Source organism: Phalacrocorax carbo, chromosome Z (genome assembly GCF_963921805.1).
Source record: "Phalacrocorax carbo chromosome Z, bPhaCar2.1, whole genome shotgun sequence".
In the NCBI taxonomy this organism is placed as follows: domain Eukaryota; kingdom Metazoa; phylum Chordata; class Aves; order Suliformes; family Phalacrocoracidae; genus Phalacrocorax; species Phalacrocorax carbo.
In genome coordinates this window covers 77,738,324-77,758,311 of record NC_087548.1, presented here as the reverse complement: position 1 = coordinate 77,758,311, position 19,988 = coordinate 77,738,324, and the positions used below count along the sequence as shown (strand labels likewise).

Here is a 19,988-nt window from a genome sequence, read left to right as displayed (position 1 = left end):
TACTCCATGGAGCAGTTCTTCTATCAGAATAAAAAAGGAATGGTAGAAATGCGACTTCCAAAATGAGGGAAAACAACCAGATAAAATATATCCTGCATATCGAGATAAATGACAACAGCGCCTGCAGCATAAGCATTGTATATATAAATATATATACAAACAAAAACTTTGGAAAACAAAAGCTTTGAAAGTAAACAACAACTTTGGAAGTGGGTGAAGGTGGAAACTCCAGGGTATAAATGGACAACATTCAAGAAGAAAAACAACCACCATAATACGTCCTGGGCAACAAAATTTATACATTTATATTGGATTTAGAGTAGGCCATAGTTGTTTTCTTGGAAACCTGGCAGTACCAAAGCAACAGCATTAGCCATAATGGGGTGGTGGCTCCTGATTAAGTAGAATGGGTCTCCTTACCCAGAAAACTTCAGAAACAAAGAAGCAGGTTATGTATCATAGGAAACATGCAGATTAGCATTTCATAGCTCTCCTACTACCCACTTCCATTCTCCTTTTGAGATTTCTTTTTAAAGTTACTCCTCTTCCTCAACATGCTATATGCAGCTGGGTGACAAAAGGATTTTCCCCTCAGAACAGAGCTATCTAGCTGCAGATTCCTCCAGAGTGCAAACTGTTCAGCAGGAGATCCCCAAAGGGACTGGAGACACTGCACAGACAGCAATTTAGCATTTATATGAGGTTCCTGCCATTTCCAAATGTTCCTCATGCTGCCCAGATTGACAGTTCCAGCTTTGATAAACTGGAATGCAAAATCTGAATACCTCTGCAACAATGCCTAGTGCTAACACTAGGCCAGAATAACCTATTTTTTACTCATTTACTTTACAGTGTATAGCAAAAAATGTTACACCTAAGACTGCAGTTACCTGCATACAATTAATTTTAATGCACGGCTGGTATTTCGAGACATGCTGTGCTAGCACAGTGATTTGAATGTGGTTACACTAGTGCACAAGAAGAATTCGCCCCCCCTCTACATAGTAAATACTATATTTTATATATATAAATAATATGTTCTGCTATTCATTTAAAAACAGCCAGCATACAGAAATATAATGATTAAGTGTAACAGCCAACCAGCATTTTATGAAAGCATAAAGCATGGGCAAGCATAGACTCCTATAACGCTAAGGTGGCTAACTTGCTTGTTAAAAAGGTTTTTTGTTAAACAATAGAGTACATTCTGTGAAAATAATCCCTCTGCATAATACAACATCAAATTTCTTTCCAGGGCACTCATTTCAATTCATCAGTAAGAAGTAAACATAATGCTTCAATCATATTTTTTCTTAGTTTATATTTGGTAATATTTTTCTTCTTTCCTCTTGGGTTATATCAATTTTCATTGTCACTGTAAAACTAAGCTGCATTTTGCTAAGATTTGCAGTTAAAATTCCTCAGTCTGTAAGTCAGGCCATGTAAGGCCATTTCTAAACCTGAATCTTAGGAACAAAATGGCATTTTTTAATTTCTTCATCTGCTGTTGAATATAGCAGCAATACAAAAAATTACTATATACTTCTATTCTAATTCAGAAGACCATGCCTCTATCCTCAAAGAGCAATGATAAATAAGTGCACACCTATACATCCTATGAGATCACAGCTAATTTCTTGCTTTGCCATCTATAAATACAATGATCCCATACCACACGCCCACATTCAGGTTTATAACAACCAACTTTAGCCCTCTGGAAGTAGTACCTATTCCAAGGTGCCTTACACAATCCATAGATGAAAACAGGCATTTGCACAGGAGCAATTAATCTATTTTAGACACCTATCTTCTGGATGGATAACAACCAGGTGGTACGAATCTCACCAATGTACCAGATGCATCACATAAATTATTTGTTTGGATTAGTGATGAAATATTTCTGGAAAACTAGCCCTGTTATGTAAACATTAGGTCTTTTACATCCCTATTTATTTTTAACTGGATATTTTACTTCCTGTAGTAATGGTAGAACACCAAAATCTTTCACCGCAGAAAACACAACTGGCATCAAACGCTTCCTTCTGCCTTCTCCTTAACAATCTGCTGAAGTGAAAACAGACAAGGCCATTCTGCCATTCCTACAAAGAAGCAACAAAGTGGTGGAAACTGACAATTTATTGCAGCCTCTTCTAGAGAAAAAAACAGAAAACAGAGTGTCTGGTTTCACAACACAGCTTAAGGTGATCAGGAGAAAAAAAAAGACATGAGAAACAACTTCTCAGCAGTAATTTGGTAAAGGTCACCCCTACCTTAGAGACTACCCTATTTATCAAAAGTGACATTCAGTATTTTGTGGGTATATAATACCTCTTCGAATGCTTCTTCTCAGCTTGTTACAGAGGTCAACGCGAGGGTTCTCCAAGCTGTCCTCTATGGAGCCAGGGCTTTGCTCAGGAGAGGAGGGCCCTTTGCTAAGGTCCAGCGGTACTTTGCTACCCGTTGGTGGCGGGGAGGTGGCCGGGCTGTAGGTCGAGGTAGGACTGCTTGCCACAGATGAAGTAGAGAGGTCAAGGGCACCGATCCTTGAATTCAGCGGTGAGGTCAATGAGAGTTTTCGGGTTCTGACTGGTGAGGAAGTTCTGGAAAGCGACAACGGAGGAGGAGAAGAAAACTTGCGACACAGATGTGGTGACTTCCCGTCAGCCAGGTACTCTCCTCTGTTGTTTTGACTGGTGGCAAAGAATAACTCCAAAGACCTGAGAGAAGGAAATAAAAAAAATCAACAGATAAACACCAAACAGATTAAGCTGGAACACTTCCAGACAAATTTTTTGCAAATCTGCATGGCACTGCAAAATCTATATGACACAGTCCTCAAAGCCTGCGCAGAAATTTGAGACAGACTTACCTAAAAACTTATGTCCTATTTATTGCAAAGGAAGAACTTTCTTCTTAAATTATTCATATAACATACAAACATGGTAAAAACTAAACAAACAAATGACACCATGATAATTTTGTAAAGAAATCTATGATAGAAGCAAAAAACTCTGGAGCTCACCTGACAGGAATGGAAGTGAACGGCCGCCTGTATATGTCTGAAAGTTTTTCCAGTACAACAGCTGCAGTAGTAAATATGCGGTAAGTGTGTAGGAACGTATTCAGGAAATCAATACTTAGAAATCGCAAGTCTGTTAGCCGCTCCAAAAGGCGTTCAACGCTTGCATAACGGATTTGGGGTACTTTGCAGGAATTCAGCGTTTTGCTGAAGCATATATCAATGTCATCTCTATGAAGACGAGCATCAGATCTACACAGAAATTAAATTTTGAACATGTTAGCAAAGAAGAATCGTGATTATGGTACAGTAGTCATATCACTTTAGCTGTTCCTGTCAACATAGTATCAGCAAATACACATGCATTCTTGTGTTTCATCAACACATGAAGACTCCCAATTTGTGGTGAAACCTGCTTCCATTCAGTTATATTTTATGTTATAACTAAGGCCATTTAAATGTTATTTTTGGCAAATAATTAATTTACATTTCAAAATCTAAGATATCATTAATGAAGCCTAAATTTCTGAAATGAAACAGAAGGCAGAATTGTTGCCTCTTGTCTCCTTCAGGCTGCTGTGGCCTGTAGTGCTATAGTACCAGAAACTCACTATAGAATAATTGTGGACCAATTGCAATCTTTTCTTGTTTATAAACTAATGGACTCCAGCAAGAGACAGTAAAATTAACCCCTTAGCTAATCATAAGGCTCACCTGAAGCCCTCAGGCTCCAAAAATGTTGCTTTTTTTTAAAAGCAAATGGGAACACCATGAAACAACTCAAATTTCAAAGCAGAAATCATTGAGGGGCATTGCATTTCAAAACAAAAATTAAATAAAATATGTAAATTAATAATTTACATAACCCTACTTATGTTTTTTCTCCAAATTCAGGTTGCTTAATTTTATCTAGTTGAAGACTTAGTCATAAAAAAAGTAGGATGGATACTAAGTAAATCATCTTTCAATACTGCCTGATCTTTCCAGTAAAAATGATTGGATTTTCCTAGAATACAGCATCAAAATATTCAACACACTTCTACACTGTATTACATTTTAAAAACCCATTATTCGTTCTTAGGTTGGGTCCTCAGAAAAGTGGCAATTTTTTTTTTAATTCACCCAGAGGCATTTGACACTAAAAGTCAATGTGTGCTAAAAATCAGATGAGTAAAATCTCAGAATCCTCCTGAGGGCCAAATCACAAGTCAAATGAAGCACGTGATTGGGAAAAGCCAACATGGCTTCACTAAAGGCAGATTGTACTTGACAAACCTGGTGGCCTTCTGTGACAAAGTGATTTGCCTGGTTGACATGGGGTGGGCATTGGACATTGGCTACCTGGACTTCTCCAAGGCTTTTGATACGGTCCCCCACAGTCTCCTCCTGCAGAAATTGATGTGTTATGGCCTAGACAAGTGGTCTGTGCGGTGGGTGGGGAACTGGCTGACAGGCCGCACCCAAAGGGTGGTGGTAAATAGCTCCTTTTCAAACTGGCAACCTGTCACTAGTGGGGTCCCCCAGGGATCAATATTGGGCCCAATGTTATTCAACATCTTTATAAGTGATCCTGATAACGGGATCAAGTGTAGCCTGATGAAGTTTGCAGATGACACGAAATTGAGTGGGGAAGTAGACACTCCAGAAGGGAGAGCTGCTCTGCAGGGAGATCTGGATTGGCTGGAAGAGTGGGCCAGCAAGAACCTTATGAAGTTCTACAAGGACAACTGTAACTATGGGAAAACATAACCCAGGAGTGCAGCACAGACTGGGATCCACCTGGCTGGAGAGCAGCTCTGTGGGAAGGGACCTGGGGGTCCTGGTGGACAGGAAGCTCAACATGAGCGAACAGTGTGCTGCTGCGGCCAAGAAGGCCAACAGGATGTTGGGTTGCATCAAAAAGGGCATCACCAGCAGAGAGAAAGAAGTCATTATCCCACCCTACTCAGCGCTTGTCAGGCTCACCTGGAGCACTGTGCTCAGTTCTGGTCCCCACTCTACAAAAAGGATGTGGACAGGTTGGAAGGGGTCCAGAGAAGGGCCACCAAGATGATCAAAGGACTGGGAAGCTGCCATATGAGGATAGGCTGGGGGAGCGGGGGTTGTGCAGCCTTGAGAAAAGGAGGCTCAGAGGGGATCTCACCACCATGTACCAGTACTTAAGGGGTAGCTACAGAGAAGATGGAGACTCCCTTTATACAGAAGTCACATGGAGAGGACAAGGGGGAATGGACACAAATTGCTCTTGGGGAGATTCCGATTGGACACGAGAGGAAAATTTTCTTCACAGCGAGGGCAGTCACCATTGGAATAATCTCCCCAGGGAAGTGGTTGACTCGGCCACGTTGGACACCTTCACGAGTCGTCTGGACGGGGTGCTGGGCCACCTTGTCTAGACTGTGCTCTTCCTAGAAAGGTTGGACTAGATGATCCCTGAGGTCCCTTCCAACCTGGGATTCTGTCATTATAGGATTCTGTGAAATTTGTGTCTGTTGTTAAGATCCTGTAACTTTTGTAGACTTAAGATTTCTTTCTCTTGACATTGGGATTAAGACCTTTCTGTACTCCGCAACTGGAAAACAGATTAACATATTGTTAAGATTCAGCAGGCCACTGAAGTGTTTCCACACTGGATAGTTCCTGGAATAAAACGCCTCTTTTCCAGGTATGTGCCCTAACAGTGTATTCACAGATGTTATCGCTTTTTCATTTCTAAACATATACAAACAGAGAAGAGACAACAACTACAAGAGAGGCATGTGAGAAACCTTCATGTATTGTGTACATCCAAGGGAGAGAAATGGCCTAGGGACAGATAATAGTAAGAAAATAAACACTCATGTTTCTATCCCTATGCTCTATTCCTTCATATTTATATAGGATAATAGTAGGTGAAACTCATGTAAATACAGATCTGTAGAGCATACAAGAGGTAAAAGTGTGTTAGAAGTCTGGAATCATGCACTGAAAAGTGCTTTCTACAAAAAAAAATTACTTATTACAATAAATGACTGAAAGAATCCAAGGGTGAAGGAAGCAGATTTATGAATAATGATGTCACCTTGATATGATCAGTTCAAATTATGAAACAAAATATTTTTTTTCTCAGAAATAAGAAAAACAAAGAGAAGAACAATTGTAGCTAATAAAACAAAATAACTTAGAAAATTACACTTGTCTGTACTCACCTAAATTCTTAAGACATTTTAAAATATATTAAATAAAATTATGAGTGGTATGACAGAGAAAAGCTAACAGAGAATAAAATTATTCATCTGAAGCATAACTGAAGGCAACTTCACAAATAACAGAAAAATCTGACTTGTGATCCTATACACTCCAATACTGTGAATTGAGAGTTTACCATTTTGAGTCATCCCTACCATTTCAAGAAAAAGATTTGAAAATTTATGTATTGGGATGTAGAATTAATTCCATTCAACAAAAATGGGGAAAAAATAAACTAAAGGGTTGTATTTTCCAAATGCACATTTTCTTTTATTAAAACTTAAACTATTTTGTTCACTGGGAAAAAAATGCTGCACTTACTTGATCATATGTGGCACTGTGACTTTTGAGTTTTCTTCAAACACTATGGTCATTAAACCGTTGCACCTTATATTATCAATGCACTGTGAAAATAAACATTGAGGACTGTTAAAAAAAACCACAGGGTAATGGGACTTAACTTCCACACTTTTCATATTGCTGTAAGCTTAAAGCATAGCTTTTACAGGCTATGGACTGACTGGTAAAAGGTATTTTCATAAATGAAAAGCAGTGATGCAGTATTTATATACACACTCAGGGTATTCAGCTCAGCATCTTTTTTTTCCATGTGATTAAGTATTTTGAGTTGGAAGTGAAATCTCCTTTGAAGTTCCTTTGAAACTGAACAAAATTAAGTATCTCTACCACTTCCTGAATGAGTGGTAAGCTTGAAAAATCAATACAGCATGGAAGTTAGAACACTTTATACACAAATGGATATACTAATACCTTAACCTTTACACTGTGCAAAAAAAATAAAAGTGAAATATAAACTGTTTCTAGAAACACACTTGTAAAAACAAATTCAACTGATGCTCTTGTTGTGAAACATAGCTATGAAGATGCTGTCTAAGGAGTTCTTTGCAAACTCTTGTATAATTGGGCTTGGTATTAGAAGCTGGAAAGACACTTCTGGGAAATGGCCACAGCACATACCGCTTTAGAAATTACATGCTGTCCTGTGGCTGGTAGAAGTTTACAAACTAAGCATGCATAAGCTGTTCTTCAAGCCTCAAAGCACCTCAGTGCTGGTGGTGCACAGGGGTAGCTCAAAGCCATTTGTACACCATCATCTTCTGGTTGGTACTTTTATGTAGTCAAGGTAACACAGCACCACAAGCCTTGCTCTTGGAAGTGAGCAGTCTGCAAGTGGATCAGGTTTATATTGTCTGTGATTAGTACCCCCTACCTAACACTGCAGGACCCGTCTTCTAGTTTTATTCATCATGTATCATACAGTATTTCTATATGTCAGTAAAAAAGAGTTTCCAAAATTATCACACACATTTACATGGACTTTAAGAATAAAAATAATCTGCTGGCTTTGGAACCTATCATAGCAAAATAATGACTGATGTTAGATTGGTCAAAGAAGATAATCAGAGGCCTCTTCAGGTTTAAAATCTATTACACAGCTCTATGTTTAAAATATGATCTATGTAGCTATATCTGTTTTTAAATTCAGGTATTTAAGATTATTAAAAAATGCAGTTGTAATAATTCACATTATGATTTTACCAAATTATTACCTAAAAGCCCTGAGAAAAATACATCTAATAAAATACATAATTTCCCCATGTGAATTTTAAATGTTGCAAAGAAGCCCTTAGCACCAGTCATAAAAATGCCTGTGGTAATTCAGCACTGTTTTCCTTAGTCTGCACGGGCCTAGCATTTATCACCTCCCTGACACAGAGATCATCATTCTAGCTAAGGAATGAGTGTAACAGGGATCTAGGGATGAAAGACAACAAGCTCAAACTAGAAGAGAGGAGGCTTCTTCAGCATCAACAAAACCCATTAATTTTTCACACGAAGTATATGGTTTGTATTAAAGGAATATAAAATCAAGAAGCCTCACTAGGAATGTATAGACAAATATGAACTCTATGTCATATGCCTATATAATTTAATTATATGCAGAATTCTGGACACAAAGAATGATGCTGTGTGTGAACAGCAACTACATGTATATTTCTTTTACTTGCAAACATAGGAGAACACATATTTACTTAAAATTACTTTTTATATGCCCTTTTTGCTATCATAATTCATATGCTCTCCTTGAGGGTTACAGCCAGGGCTAAAAAGAAACGAATGCTTCTGGGCAGATGATTCAGTAATTTTTTATAGCAAGGTTTCTGCTGGTAATGGGCTTAGTCAGAAACACAATTTCATCTTCAAGAGACAAGTGGTCTCAAAATTGTTTAGATGTTTTCATGTGTCACCCAGATTTTCACCCCAAATTTTCCTTGTCCAGCAAAAGACAGGTAGCATGCTCCCAGGTTACTTTCTTCTTGCTCTCCAGATTGGGCATAAACACTAAATCAACTTTTAAAGTTGTAAACTGTTAAAGCACTAAGTCAACTGATGGCTGCTTGTGAACAGAGATACCAATTCACACCCCAAATGTCTGTGCAGTCCATGTACCTTCTTACTCCTTTTTTCTTTAAGCTGCTATTATCCCCTCAGCACGTCTGGCTTCCTTTCCTTTGTAAGGCTGAAGAAGTTTTTGCAGCCTCACAATGCTAACAGACCTCAGTTTTCTCAGATTTTCTCTTATAAGCTGCTGTTAATTGTTGGCTCCATCTCTTCAGAATACCTGTCTTCAAAAGCTGGGAGTTCTCCCCTTCCTCAAAGAGGGGTCAAGGGAGAAACACTTCTTACTGTTTTTCCCTGACAGTCTGGCCAACCCTTCGCTCTCTCTGCTGTAGGCAGCTAGTTCTGTTTACATCTGCCTTGCTAAGACACTTCCAAGCTTTGCAGGCAAGCAGCTCTCAAGTCAGCTGTGGAGCTTTTCAGCTCTCGCCATAACACCACAGTACTGTGGTTTGGAGCTGGAGCAGTTTGGCCTTTGGAAGCAGACCCAAACTCTGATCTTTAGTCTGTGTGGACTGCAGATAACTTTCTCATTTAAATTCATTATTTTTTAGGCTAAGAACGGACTTACTCCTGGGTGTCCCAAGTTCCAGGCCAGTTCTGAAATGGACTTTCCTCCCCAGCAAATCATTCCAATACTCTTAAATGCCAATGGAACAACATAATTCACTGAAAATCCACTTTGTATAAAGTTCTCCAGCCAGGAGAACTGTACTGTACTCAGCTGCAGTGAGACCAAGGTTCTCAGCTCATATGATATTTTCGGATTTTTATCTCCATATTTTTGTTCCTTTAGAAAAGTTAGTCCAGAAGAAAGTAACTTCTTTTGATGCAATTTCTATTCATTTCTATGATAATTCACCTGGGGATTTTGCCAGCAATGGTAGCATCTGTAGAAACCCATCAAATTCCACACTGATATTTGTCTAATAAATTGTTTCTCTTGAAATTAATAGAAGATAGGAGTCAAATTCAGAACTGTGAGAAATCTATGTATATGTATTGTTGGCTGCATGCACAAACAAAACAGCAAAAGCTCAAATCCAGATCTGGTTAGTTGAAAGTTCAGATTTTCCACTGTGCATTCAACATCTTTCCCCAAATAGATTCTGACAAATTCTGTCTACTACGTTTTCAGCCAAAAGGCCTAAAAAAAAAAAAAAATTACCCCGACATTAAAGTGTTTTAAACACCATTTTTCTTCATTCACAATAAATATAGCTCCTGCAGACTGTCAGAATGCTTAGTAATTATTTACAATGGTTTTCTAGTATTCTTTTTCGTGGAAAACAGAGTTTATCTCATTTTCTCACTGCATGGAATATGATATTGATGTGATATGGTATCATTTTCTCTCTCAGGATTGTCAGGTGTTTTTTGATCTGTAGGAAAGTCATGAACAAACAAGTACTATCCTCCTTCTTAAATTAAAATACATATGTGGATGGGCTCTCCTTAGACATAAAAATGACTACCATTTAGTATTGTGTCTGTCAACTGACAACTTTGTATTTGATACCCATCTCATTGAGAAACCCGTTTGATGACTCAAATGCAAAAACAGAATTTTGAGGAAAACAGGTAACACTAAGGGGTTTTTGTATACAACACAGCAAATCAACCCTCAAGAAATCAACACCCTTCTCTTGGAGAATAAACTAAGATCTCAGTACAAACAAGATAAAGAATGCATTAAGCTACCTGACTTATATCACTTGTCCATGCAGCTTTCTCCTGCCGTGATGGGGCTAAAAGGACAACAGTAAAAGGAGGAGCATCTGTAGGTTCAACTACAAGCTTGAAATCAAGATGTCCAAACACTTGTCCAGAACCTTTTGCTTTACAGCCAGAGGGGGAAAGAATTGTCAAAATGTGAGATTTCAGACTATAAAACAATGAAAATAATGGTTTATTTTAAAATGGACGTTAGTTTAAAACATCTGACAAAGAGGAGATCCAAAGCTGATTTTGTTTTTCACATATACCAAATACAAAAAAAATTGCCAAAGTGCAATAGCAGGAGTCGCTATAAATTACTTCTAAAGATGCCAAATATGGCTAAAGTCCTTTTAACATTTTTATGCTGATATTCTCTCAGCATACTAGAAGTTTCACTGAAATTAATGATACTACTTTCACAATGCAAATGCAAAATGCGCCTGAAACTGCAGGATGGAAGCCAAAATGAGTAACAATAAAATCAGCTTGGGAATGTGTTTTGTTATTTCTATTGAACAAGCTTGCAGTCAAGATTTGTAGAGTCCAAGACAAAAAGTTTCCACTAATTCTGCCAACTCACTCAATCCCCATGTATTTAAGAAATCCAATTATATGCTTCTTATTTTAAGGTTTGGTGGGTTTTTTTGGTTGGTTTTTTTTTTTCTGTCCGAGATCCTCAGGGTGAACTTGTATACAAAAGTCAGCAAACAATTTGTCACATTCCTTCAGACAGTCTACTCGAAAATCCTATGTGGGATGTCAACAGCAAGAACAAACATAACAAACAAAACCTTATCCAAGCCAGTATACCCATTGTTAAAACATCTATTCTACTGAATCAGTTTAACACTGTATTCCTCTGCTTTCATAGAAGGGGAGAATATATCCGTTTGCTCTTATGAAAAATAAACAAAGGGTACCAATTTTAAGAAACCAGAAACTGTAATTACTACAAACAGCTGAATGTAACTTACAATCATCATCACTCGTGTCTGTCTCCTCGATCAGTGTGCACTCTATTAAAGACAGAACACCTCCTGTCTGTGGGAACAAAGAACATTTTTCACAAATTTTGACATTTGTTCCCATTTGTTATTTTAGTTATTTTTAAACTTTGATATACCTTACTCTAAGATTTTACATTACTCAGAGATCTTATGAAGATATATCAATTGCATGATGCACATTTTTCTTCAAGAACTAAAACCTGATTATTAAATATAACATTTTTCTTAATTCAACAAATCAATAATATACTCAAATAAAATTTTTCATCTTTACCACACTATAATTTATGTCCCATACAGACTTGTTCACAAGTTTCAAAAAAGAATTTCACCTTCTCCTGAATTTAAAACAAATACATACAATATCTTTTAAAGGTTCAGTTATACTCTATTTACTTTGTAAAATACTCGAACTGTTTAAGGGGTGCAAAGTGAAAAATCATATGCATAGTGTTAATAACCCCTCAGGAATGTCTTTGTCAAATTAAAATTCTATTCAATATAACTACTCTGTAGACTACCAATCTCTCTGTCTTCACAAGTCTACACAACGAAAGCCCGATTCTCAACAAATACAAGTAGAGTGTTCTTAAAAGAGCTTTCAGTTTAAGAGAAAGTGCTGTTCTGGAAAACAGAATTGACTTTTTAAATTCATTTTGTTAGAGCTCTGGAAATTATTCTTTGGTAATTCCATGGTGTTGTACTGACTGATTTATACACTGAAAACTGACTTACATTCAGTGCTACCTTATATAGCTAGACACGCTGATGTCTGGTTTCTAACCCCCAGCTTATTAAAATTACATGGTTCTAGAAAGAAAGATGCTGGTAGGAAGAACTTTGGCTGAATTCTATTATTTGTAATGAGAAGACAGAGCAGTCAATGACTCTGCATCCCCTCGCTTCTGTTTATAAATGCACAGGAAAATCTCAGGTTAAAGTCATAGAATAGTAACATAATGAAATCTCACTGAAGTTGTGTTTTAATTTTGAAAATTGAGTCATACGGTAAAGTCTGTACCTTGAGCAGATGCAGTTTTCCTCCTGAACTTCTCGTACAAATTAAAAAATGTTTTGTAAATAAGAAGCACTGCCTTTCTCCTTCTTTCTTCAAAGACAATGATCCCAGACGAACTTTACTAAGTTTTCCTCTCTCAACTGAAGGGACTTGAATAAGGGAACCTGATAATAAAGATGAAAAAATTACTGTGTTATAGTAATATTCAGTTGGCAGTGTTTAAAGTGTTATGCATTGAATATTATTATATTAATTAACGCAACTTTTCCTTCTAGTAAGTATCAAAATACATCAGCATCTGTTTTAAGCACAAGTTGATCACCTTGCACCTTTTGCACAAGTTCACTTTGTTTTTTACAATAAATAGACTCAAGCAAGTACAGTCTAGATCAATACCTATGTACATGGTAGGATTAGATCTTGGGCAAATTTTTATGCAATTTAAACACACTAATAGTATATTGATCAGAAAATGAAGCTGAACAGCAAACTGGACTTTTGACAGCTGCTACACTTGCAAAAGATACATTACTTAAAAGCCAAAGAGATAGAGGATGAAAGAACAGGTTTTGAAGGAAAAGAGTTTACGTATGTGTGCCTGTGTGCAAGAGAGATGGAAATGAAGCACATTTCTTCCTCTTAACTTATACTGCATAATTTTCAGTGCTCCACAGCTCATCTAAAATGTGTTACCAGTAAAAACGTTCTGAACTAAATTGAACCTGGTTATGTAAGTCTGAATTTGTACTCTGCAGAACTCCAGACTGGGGACAGCTTTGCTTGTTTGCTGTTTCCTACGTCAATACCAGTCTCTGACCAACTTTTCCAGATTGATATCACCACATGTATCACTTCTGATTTTGAATCTGGAGCCAAATTTGGCAGTGAAGTGAAATTCCTCTGTATATTGAAGGGAAAGATTTTATGACACAACTTGGTGTTAGCACACAGGGCACCCAGGAGACCTCTTAATCTCATTCCCACACATCTATCCTTACTATCACCTTTATACTTGCTCTCATCTTATTCCAACATTAGCTAGCTAACAGAGCAAAAACAACAGGAAATGAACGCTGCAAAGAAGTAGCTGATTTAGCTCCCTGATATGCCTCACTGCAAGGTCAAAAACACACCAGTGGTGATGCAAAGGAAGTTACAGCAGCAGAACAAGTGTGAGGGGATGGACATTGGCCTGCTCCTTTCAGAGGCAACAAGATAGTGAACTAGCATAGCTACATCAAAGCTCAAACTAGCGGCAACATCTTGACACAATGCAAACCTCAAAAAATTATCCACGAAATACCAGATTAGTAATTCTTACTGTACATAGTAAAAAAAATTCTCTTGTTCAAAGCTCACATACACAGTCTTGAACTAACAATCACAGAAATCAAGGTAACTGAGAAAGCTACTGTTTATCTATGTTTTTCTACTCTTACCTCCCTCTATATATTTAATTAGTCTAAAGTAATTAACATATTTGAAACTTATACTGTCTGGCATAGCAAAATAAACACCAGTAAGTTTACAACAGTACAGAGTTCTTTGGCAGCCAATTTACATTTAACCTAAATGTGTACAACATGATTTGTGTCACTGCAACAAAACAGTGAGGTAAAGTTCCACTTTATAAGTCTGGAACATTTTTAGGTTCACTTAAATTCTGACCAAAATCCATAAATACATAGTGGTTGTTGTACATTTCCCCTGAACAAAATAGCCTACCTGCCTCAACTGTGAAAAACAGGAAGGAGGTCATTCCCAAGTGTTCGAACTGTGACTTTTCTGTTACACTGATTGCCCCACAGCCGCCACTGCAACGCCAAGGAGTAAGTACAAACCAATTCCCAAGCAACTTCCCATCACAAATTGGCAGTGTTATTTTTCTCCTGAAATTCTCTCTGCACATGTAGGGTAACAATATTCTACCTGTACATTTCATTTCTGCTTTGCTCCTTAGAATAATGGTATCTAGAAATATGACACATTTACAGACACAGCTTTTTAACTCACCTTTTTTTTTATTTTTTTTATTTTTATTTGAATGCTTTCAGGAATACCATATTATACTGTGCTAAAATGGGCTGAAAGTTAAATGGTGTTCTTGTATGGAACGGAAATGTTATTGTTTAATAAGGTAAATCAAAATAAACTAGATTTTTTAAATGCAGAAAAGAGAGACTGCATTCTCTCTCTTTGATACTCAATATTTACAGAGAGAAATATAACTCCTACATGTGCTGCATGGCTGACATCAAGCAAGGACTTTATGCATTCCCATCAAGCTTTTCTGATTAATGAAACTGTGCATTTGCCCACCATGCATCTACTACAGATTTCCTCTAAAGGAAAAAAAAGGTCACAATTGGCCAATGTACAGTTGCAGTGAGCAACTGAGGCTAATTTTAGAACATTCATTAATAGTATAGTTTGGACAATCAGAGTAATCTCAGGAAGTTTTATCCTAAGCACTTTCAGTACATCGATAGTGCCAGGATAGTCACTCTATTCGCCCTTTTTCAATCCAAGAACAACAAAAGGTTGTATTTTTTTAAAAAATATAAATTTTAACCTACTTGTAACTGCCTGATTTGCAAATTCAGTTTAGCTTTCTCCATTCTGGAGGCCTTCTAATATTACTGTAAGGATGGTCAAACACTGGAAGCGGTTGCTCACTCAGAGCAGCTGTGGAGTCTCCATCCTTGGGAACAACCAAAACCCAACCGGACATAGTACAGAGCAACCTGCTCCAGCTGATGCTGCTTTGAGCAGGTGAGATTGGACAGGATAATTTCCAGAAATCCCTTACAATCTCAACTCTTCCATGATTTTTGTAATTCTGATATATTTAACAGTAGAGGTACATTCATAGCAGCTGATGGTAGGAACATTAGACAGAGTGTTTGAAGGCATCTAAAGGGCCTCCAGACACCCAGTTGTCTGGGTGTCAGAGAATGTTGGATTGCAGATTGCAACACTCTACGTTTCCTTTATACTCTTAAAGAAAATGTTCCTTAATTGTCTGTCATGACTGATAGTGTGCCTGACAATACAGTGTGTATCAAAGTAAGAGACAAAGAAAAGGAGATTCCAAGAAACCTGAAGGGGAATCCACAATCTACATTGCAAAGCACTGCCAGAGATAGTTCCTATGGTCTCAACTTGCACAGCTCAACAGAAACAATCTCTTCTTAGAAAAGTAAAGTATGTAACATACAGCAAAGTTGTAACTAACCTTCACAGAAAAAGCGTGAAAAAAGCTAAAGGCACCCCTGATATTTTGTAAGATGAAAAGAGGTTTCCTGTACCTGTCTACACTGATCAACAAGAATAGGAGACTAACTGAAATTAGTAAAGATGGACATCACTGTCAAAGTGACCCTACTGTCAGATATGAAAGGAAAGTGGGCTCAGTATTACTTCATTAGCTCTATTCAGACTTCTGCACTTACACAAAATCACATGCAGTGGATATTCCAAAAGATGCCGCTGTGATACAGCCTTCTATAACATACAGCCTTGTCCACTCTTCTTTGACTGTATGCCCAGAAATAAATCTGAATTTTACTTACTTAAACTATGGGTTTGACCTGGGTCTAACACTGCAACAGTAATCTTCTTCCGACTGATTCCCACGGGAAAAAATAATTCTGATAGAACACTGGGTACACAGACAAAATAATACTTGCCAATGTTAAGGGGAAAAAAACTCCAACAAACATATAAATACAAAATGTTGTAATGATACTGAAAAAATTTCTTAAATTTAATTAAATTGTATGGTATAAGTCAATCTAGAAAAATCACAGCCATATAATTTTTTGGCTGTGGATGCAAAACAATAGCTTTATATTTTTATCAAAGCCATATTCATAATGCTTTAAATACCTCAGTTATAACAAATGCACATATTTACTGAGGAATCAAGTAATTTAATAGTGACCATTGTACAAACAATCTTGGAAGTTATTATGGAAAGTTTCATAGTTAGTTTGGCCACATGACTACAGAAACACCACAAAATGGATTTCAAAATGTATAGAAAGCTTACTAAATTACCAGCTGTGTATACAGCGCTATTTAAACATCAAATATTCTGCTGAGGCTATCTAGAAAATGTACATGAAGGGATGCACCTAAATTACATTCCTAACCTTCCCTAAATCCATTTAACCTTTTTCAGACATAAAGAAGCTTGTACCTAGTAAAAACCCTACACTACAGATCTATAGTTACCATATACAAACCCACTAACTTGTTACAAAAAGACCCATAAGTAAATTATTTTTCACATTTGCTGGTTTAACATTAAACTAAACCCCATAATTAAGAACTGCAACCAGTCTGCAGTTCCTGGTAAAAAGTGACATTTATTTAAAATTTAAAAGTTACTTTATCATGATTTTGTGGAATGTAACAACAAATTCCACCTCGGCTATACCTAGGGTTCAATACAAAGAGTTTCCAAAACAACAAAGACTAGACAGAAAAGAACACAGTATGGCTCTTCCTCTCTTGTTTTGCTTGCTATTATGTTAGAAGTAGTCCTACATTCCTGGCAGAACAGGATGCCTTTTCTTCATGACTTCTTGCAGAAGTGGTTTTTATATCTACCCTGAACTTCTGCTAAAGCCCAAAAATGCATCTCTCAAGAGGAAAAGCGAGTATGTTCAGGTATTATATCTATGCTCACACTATCAATTTAAGATGTTTCCAAAGCACTGAGAAAAATGGGAACAACTGATAGCAATCACTTTGCCATTGACAAAACTTCAAGCTTCTCCTGTACTTTTGCCCAAATGTTAGTATCAGCTGGGACTGCCACATTAACTGGCCAGGCAGCCCTGATCTCTGTGGAGCTGTAGGCAACTTCCATCCCTTTGAAGATCACAGTCCAGGCAGTACGTACATTACTATCATATGGGTGGTTTACCATTCATGTGCTGCTGTTTTTCACGGTTCCTGAAGAAGACAGCAGAGAAGTGGCATTCAGCTACGGCCCAAAATTAGTTGTCATTTTGTGACTTACCCTCCAGGGACCATCAGTAGTCTTAGGATGTTAGCTGTACCCATGCAGTGACGTGCACAATGATGGCAACATGACCTTGCTGGTTTTCATGCCATTTCTTCATGATTATATTTAAAGAAGAATGTCTTACCTTGGCGTATAAAAGTTTGGCTGGTATCTAGTAATATGTCACAGCCTTCTACTATCATTCTTTCTATGGCTAGATTCTTCCGGATGTTTTCTGTGTCACTCACTTCATCATGCATCACCCTGTTAGACACAATATAAAACGCATTTTAAATTCCCTGAAATTTATCTTGCACCTGTTATGTCTATCTTCACTGCACTTACACAGTGCAGACACAGAAGGTAACTAATGTCCTTTGCCACCTGCTACAAAACAGATGTACACATGCGGTACATGATAGCTCTACAGCAAATTTGCTTTTCTTCCATCCTTTAAAAATCATTCCTGCAATCATTTCATTTTTTCAGCAGTGGAGCCAACTTTGCCAGGCTTGTTTTTAGACTATCCCTAAACACATCTGACAGATGCCACCAAGCTAAAAACCCTTCACAGCTGACAGAATAGTACTTCTTGATCCTTAATAGATGAGGCTGCCACAAAGATGGAAATGTTTCCTAGCATTTTATATTGGTTATTACACACCCTAGAGTCCCTGCCCTTGACTTTAGGTTCCCACTCTCTTCTGCTTCAGTTTACATCCGAATGTACCTTTCACTTTCCCCTTGCTTCCTGTAACAACCACAGCCTTTACCGCTCACCACTTACTTTCCTCTTTTTTTCATAGGTGACCTCTTATACAAAGAAATACAGATTTTTTTCAAGGGTGAACCCAATGCAGAAGTTTATATGGTCTTGTGATGTATAATATTTTCCTGAACTGGGACCAGACTGCAGTATTTTAAAGCTCCTCCTCCCTCAGAACTTCATTAAAGAGATGGAAATGACTCACAAAGTTGTGTATTTATGGTCTGTACTGCCTGCCTTATGAACAGAGGAGGATCAGTCAGTCTCAGACTTCAATTCTGAATGTTCAGTGACAAATTAGTTGGATCAGCAATGAGCTCTTATGGCTTATGAGATGAAGCCAAGTCAAAGCTGATTGATCTGCTTCTGCACATAACCCTGGCCAGAGAAATTCTCTGCTTTGCTTGAGTGGAAAGGAGACATCATTACTTCTTTCTGCTTCAGATGGCCTCAGAACAGGGCAGAACTTGCTGACCACTGCAGGAGTCAAATACAGACATTTCTGTAAAAGATATTGCCTGCCCAGCTCAAGTTAGAGCTTGAAGAGGAGGCACAATATGAAGAGGTGGCACAACATGACCTGACTCAGAAAGCTGCCCTGATAAAAATACAGGAGGATAAAAAGGAGAAAATAATAAGCTCGAAATTAATGGGTAATGTGCACAAGGTAACAACTTTGCAGAAAAAGAAAACTGAGTAGTCACAAGCATGCAATTAACAAATGCTATAAAGTGATCCCTCTTTTACAACTAAATATTCTCAAAGTATGTCTTTAGTGAATACTCCAGATGCTCAAGATTTATATCCTGGAGTTAATGCAGCATTTCTGGGTTCACAGCAGAAGACTCTGTTTCCCAGTGATAACAACCACATTTCTTACTGGGGTGACAGAGGGGAACATCTGAGAATGGTCTGGAAGTTCGGAGAAGAGCTTAATTTTGCAGGTTTCTACAGGGAACACCAGTTCTCAAAATATATCTTCAGTTCCTGTTTGTCTGGCATTATTTGAAGCATATTTGAAAATCAGCTATATCTTTAACACCTAAACTATAACACAGATTGAGAACTCAGTATTTTCAAGACCCTAATTGATTCCTGTTGTCACAGAGTATCAGAAATATCCTTTTTCTTTGAACTCTGAAAACAAAAATACACCTCTCTCTGTAAAGAGAATTGCTTTGCTCATAACCCAGGAGTAGGTGGTTCCTATAGCAACTCCCAGTCTCCCTTACCCAAAATACAAGGAGACACTTGTAGATTGTGAGCCAAAAAAAAAAAAAAAAAAAAAAGAAAACCCAAAATATTAGGTTGGGGTATTTTTGATTTTTTTCATTACCTTTGGTTTGACTCTTTTCTTTAATTTTTTAAAAAATAACAAAACCAAACCAAAGTAAAGAAAATAGATTTTTCGTTTCAAAACCATTGATTCAAGACTATAAAACATAAAGGAGAAAAATCTTACCTTGAAAGTTCTTCTAGTTTAGATTTAGCAAATTCAAGGCTTTTTCGCTCAACATGTTCATGTGGTGTGTGAGCCAGAAGTTCATGAAGTGTTATAATATATCTAGGAATCTTAAAACAAATTAGGTATAAATTGAGTAAATCCTTAAATTAATAACTCCAGTACAGCTTTTGTTAAATATTAGCCATTACCTTGGTCAGAAAAGTTTTGCAAACAAAGTCTTTTTTAAATTAATATCACCAATAGCTAAATGTTTATACATATATTCTAAATATAACTACTGCCAACAACACTGAACTTTTGGGTGATAAAGACTGCATAGGCATACGTATGT

General features: G+C 37.3%; 1 protein-coding gene across 2 annotated transcripts in view; it reads right to left on the bottom strand.

Annotated features, from left to right (window-relative positions):
- Positions 1 to 19,988, bottom strand: part of RASGRF2 (Ras protein specific guanine nucleotide releasing factor 2) — a 134,792-nt gene that overhangs the window by 55,853 nt on the left and 58,951 nt on the right. For both annotated transcript variants that reach the window (XM_064438404.1, XM_064438405.1), the window contains exons 8-15: positions 19,655 to 19,764; positions 17,572 to 17,690; positions 12,416 to 12,576; positions 11,362 to 11,428; positions 10,370 to 10,506; positions 6,569 to 6,651; positions 3,023 to 3,271; positions 2,329 to 2,717 (exon numbers count right to left, since the gene is read on the bottom strand). In XM_064438404.1, the coding sequence (XP_064294474.1) occupies positions 2,329 to 2,717; positions 3,023 to 3,271; positions 6,569 to 6,651; positions 10,370 to 10,506; positions 11,362 to 11,428; positions 12,416 to 12,576; positions 17,572 to 17,690; positions 19,655 to 19,764 (1,315 nt within the window). The remainder of the gene's footprint in view (positions 1 to 2,328; positions 2,718 to 3,022; positions 3,272 to 6,568; positions 6,652 to 10,369; positions 10,507 to 11,361; positions 11,429 to 12,415; positions 12,577 to 17,571; positions 17,691 to 19,654; positions 19,765 to 19,988) is intronic.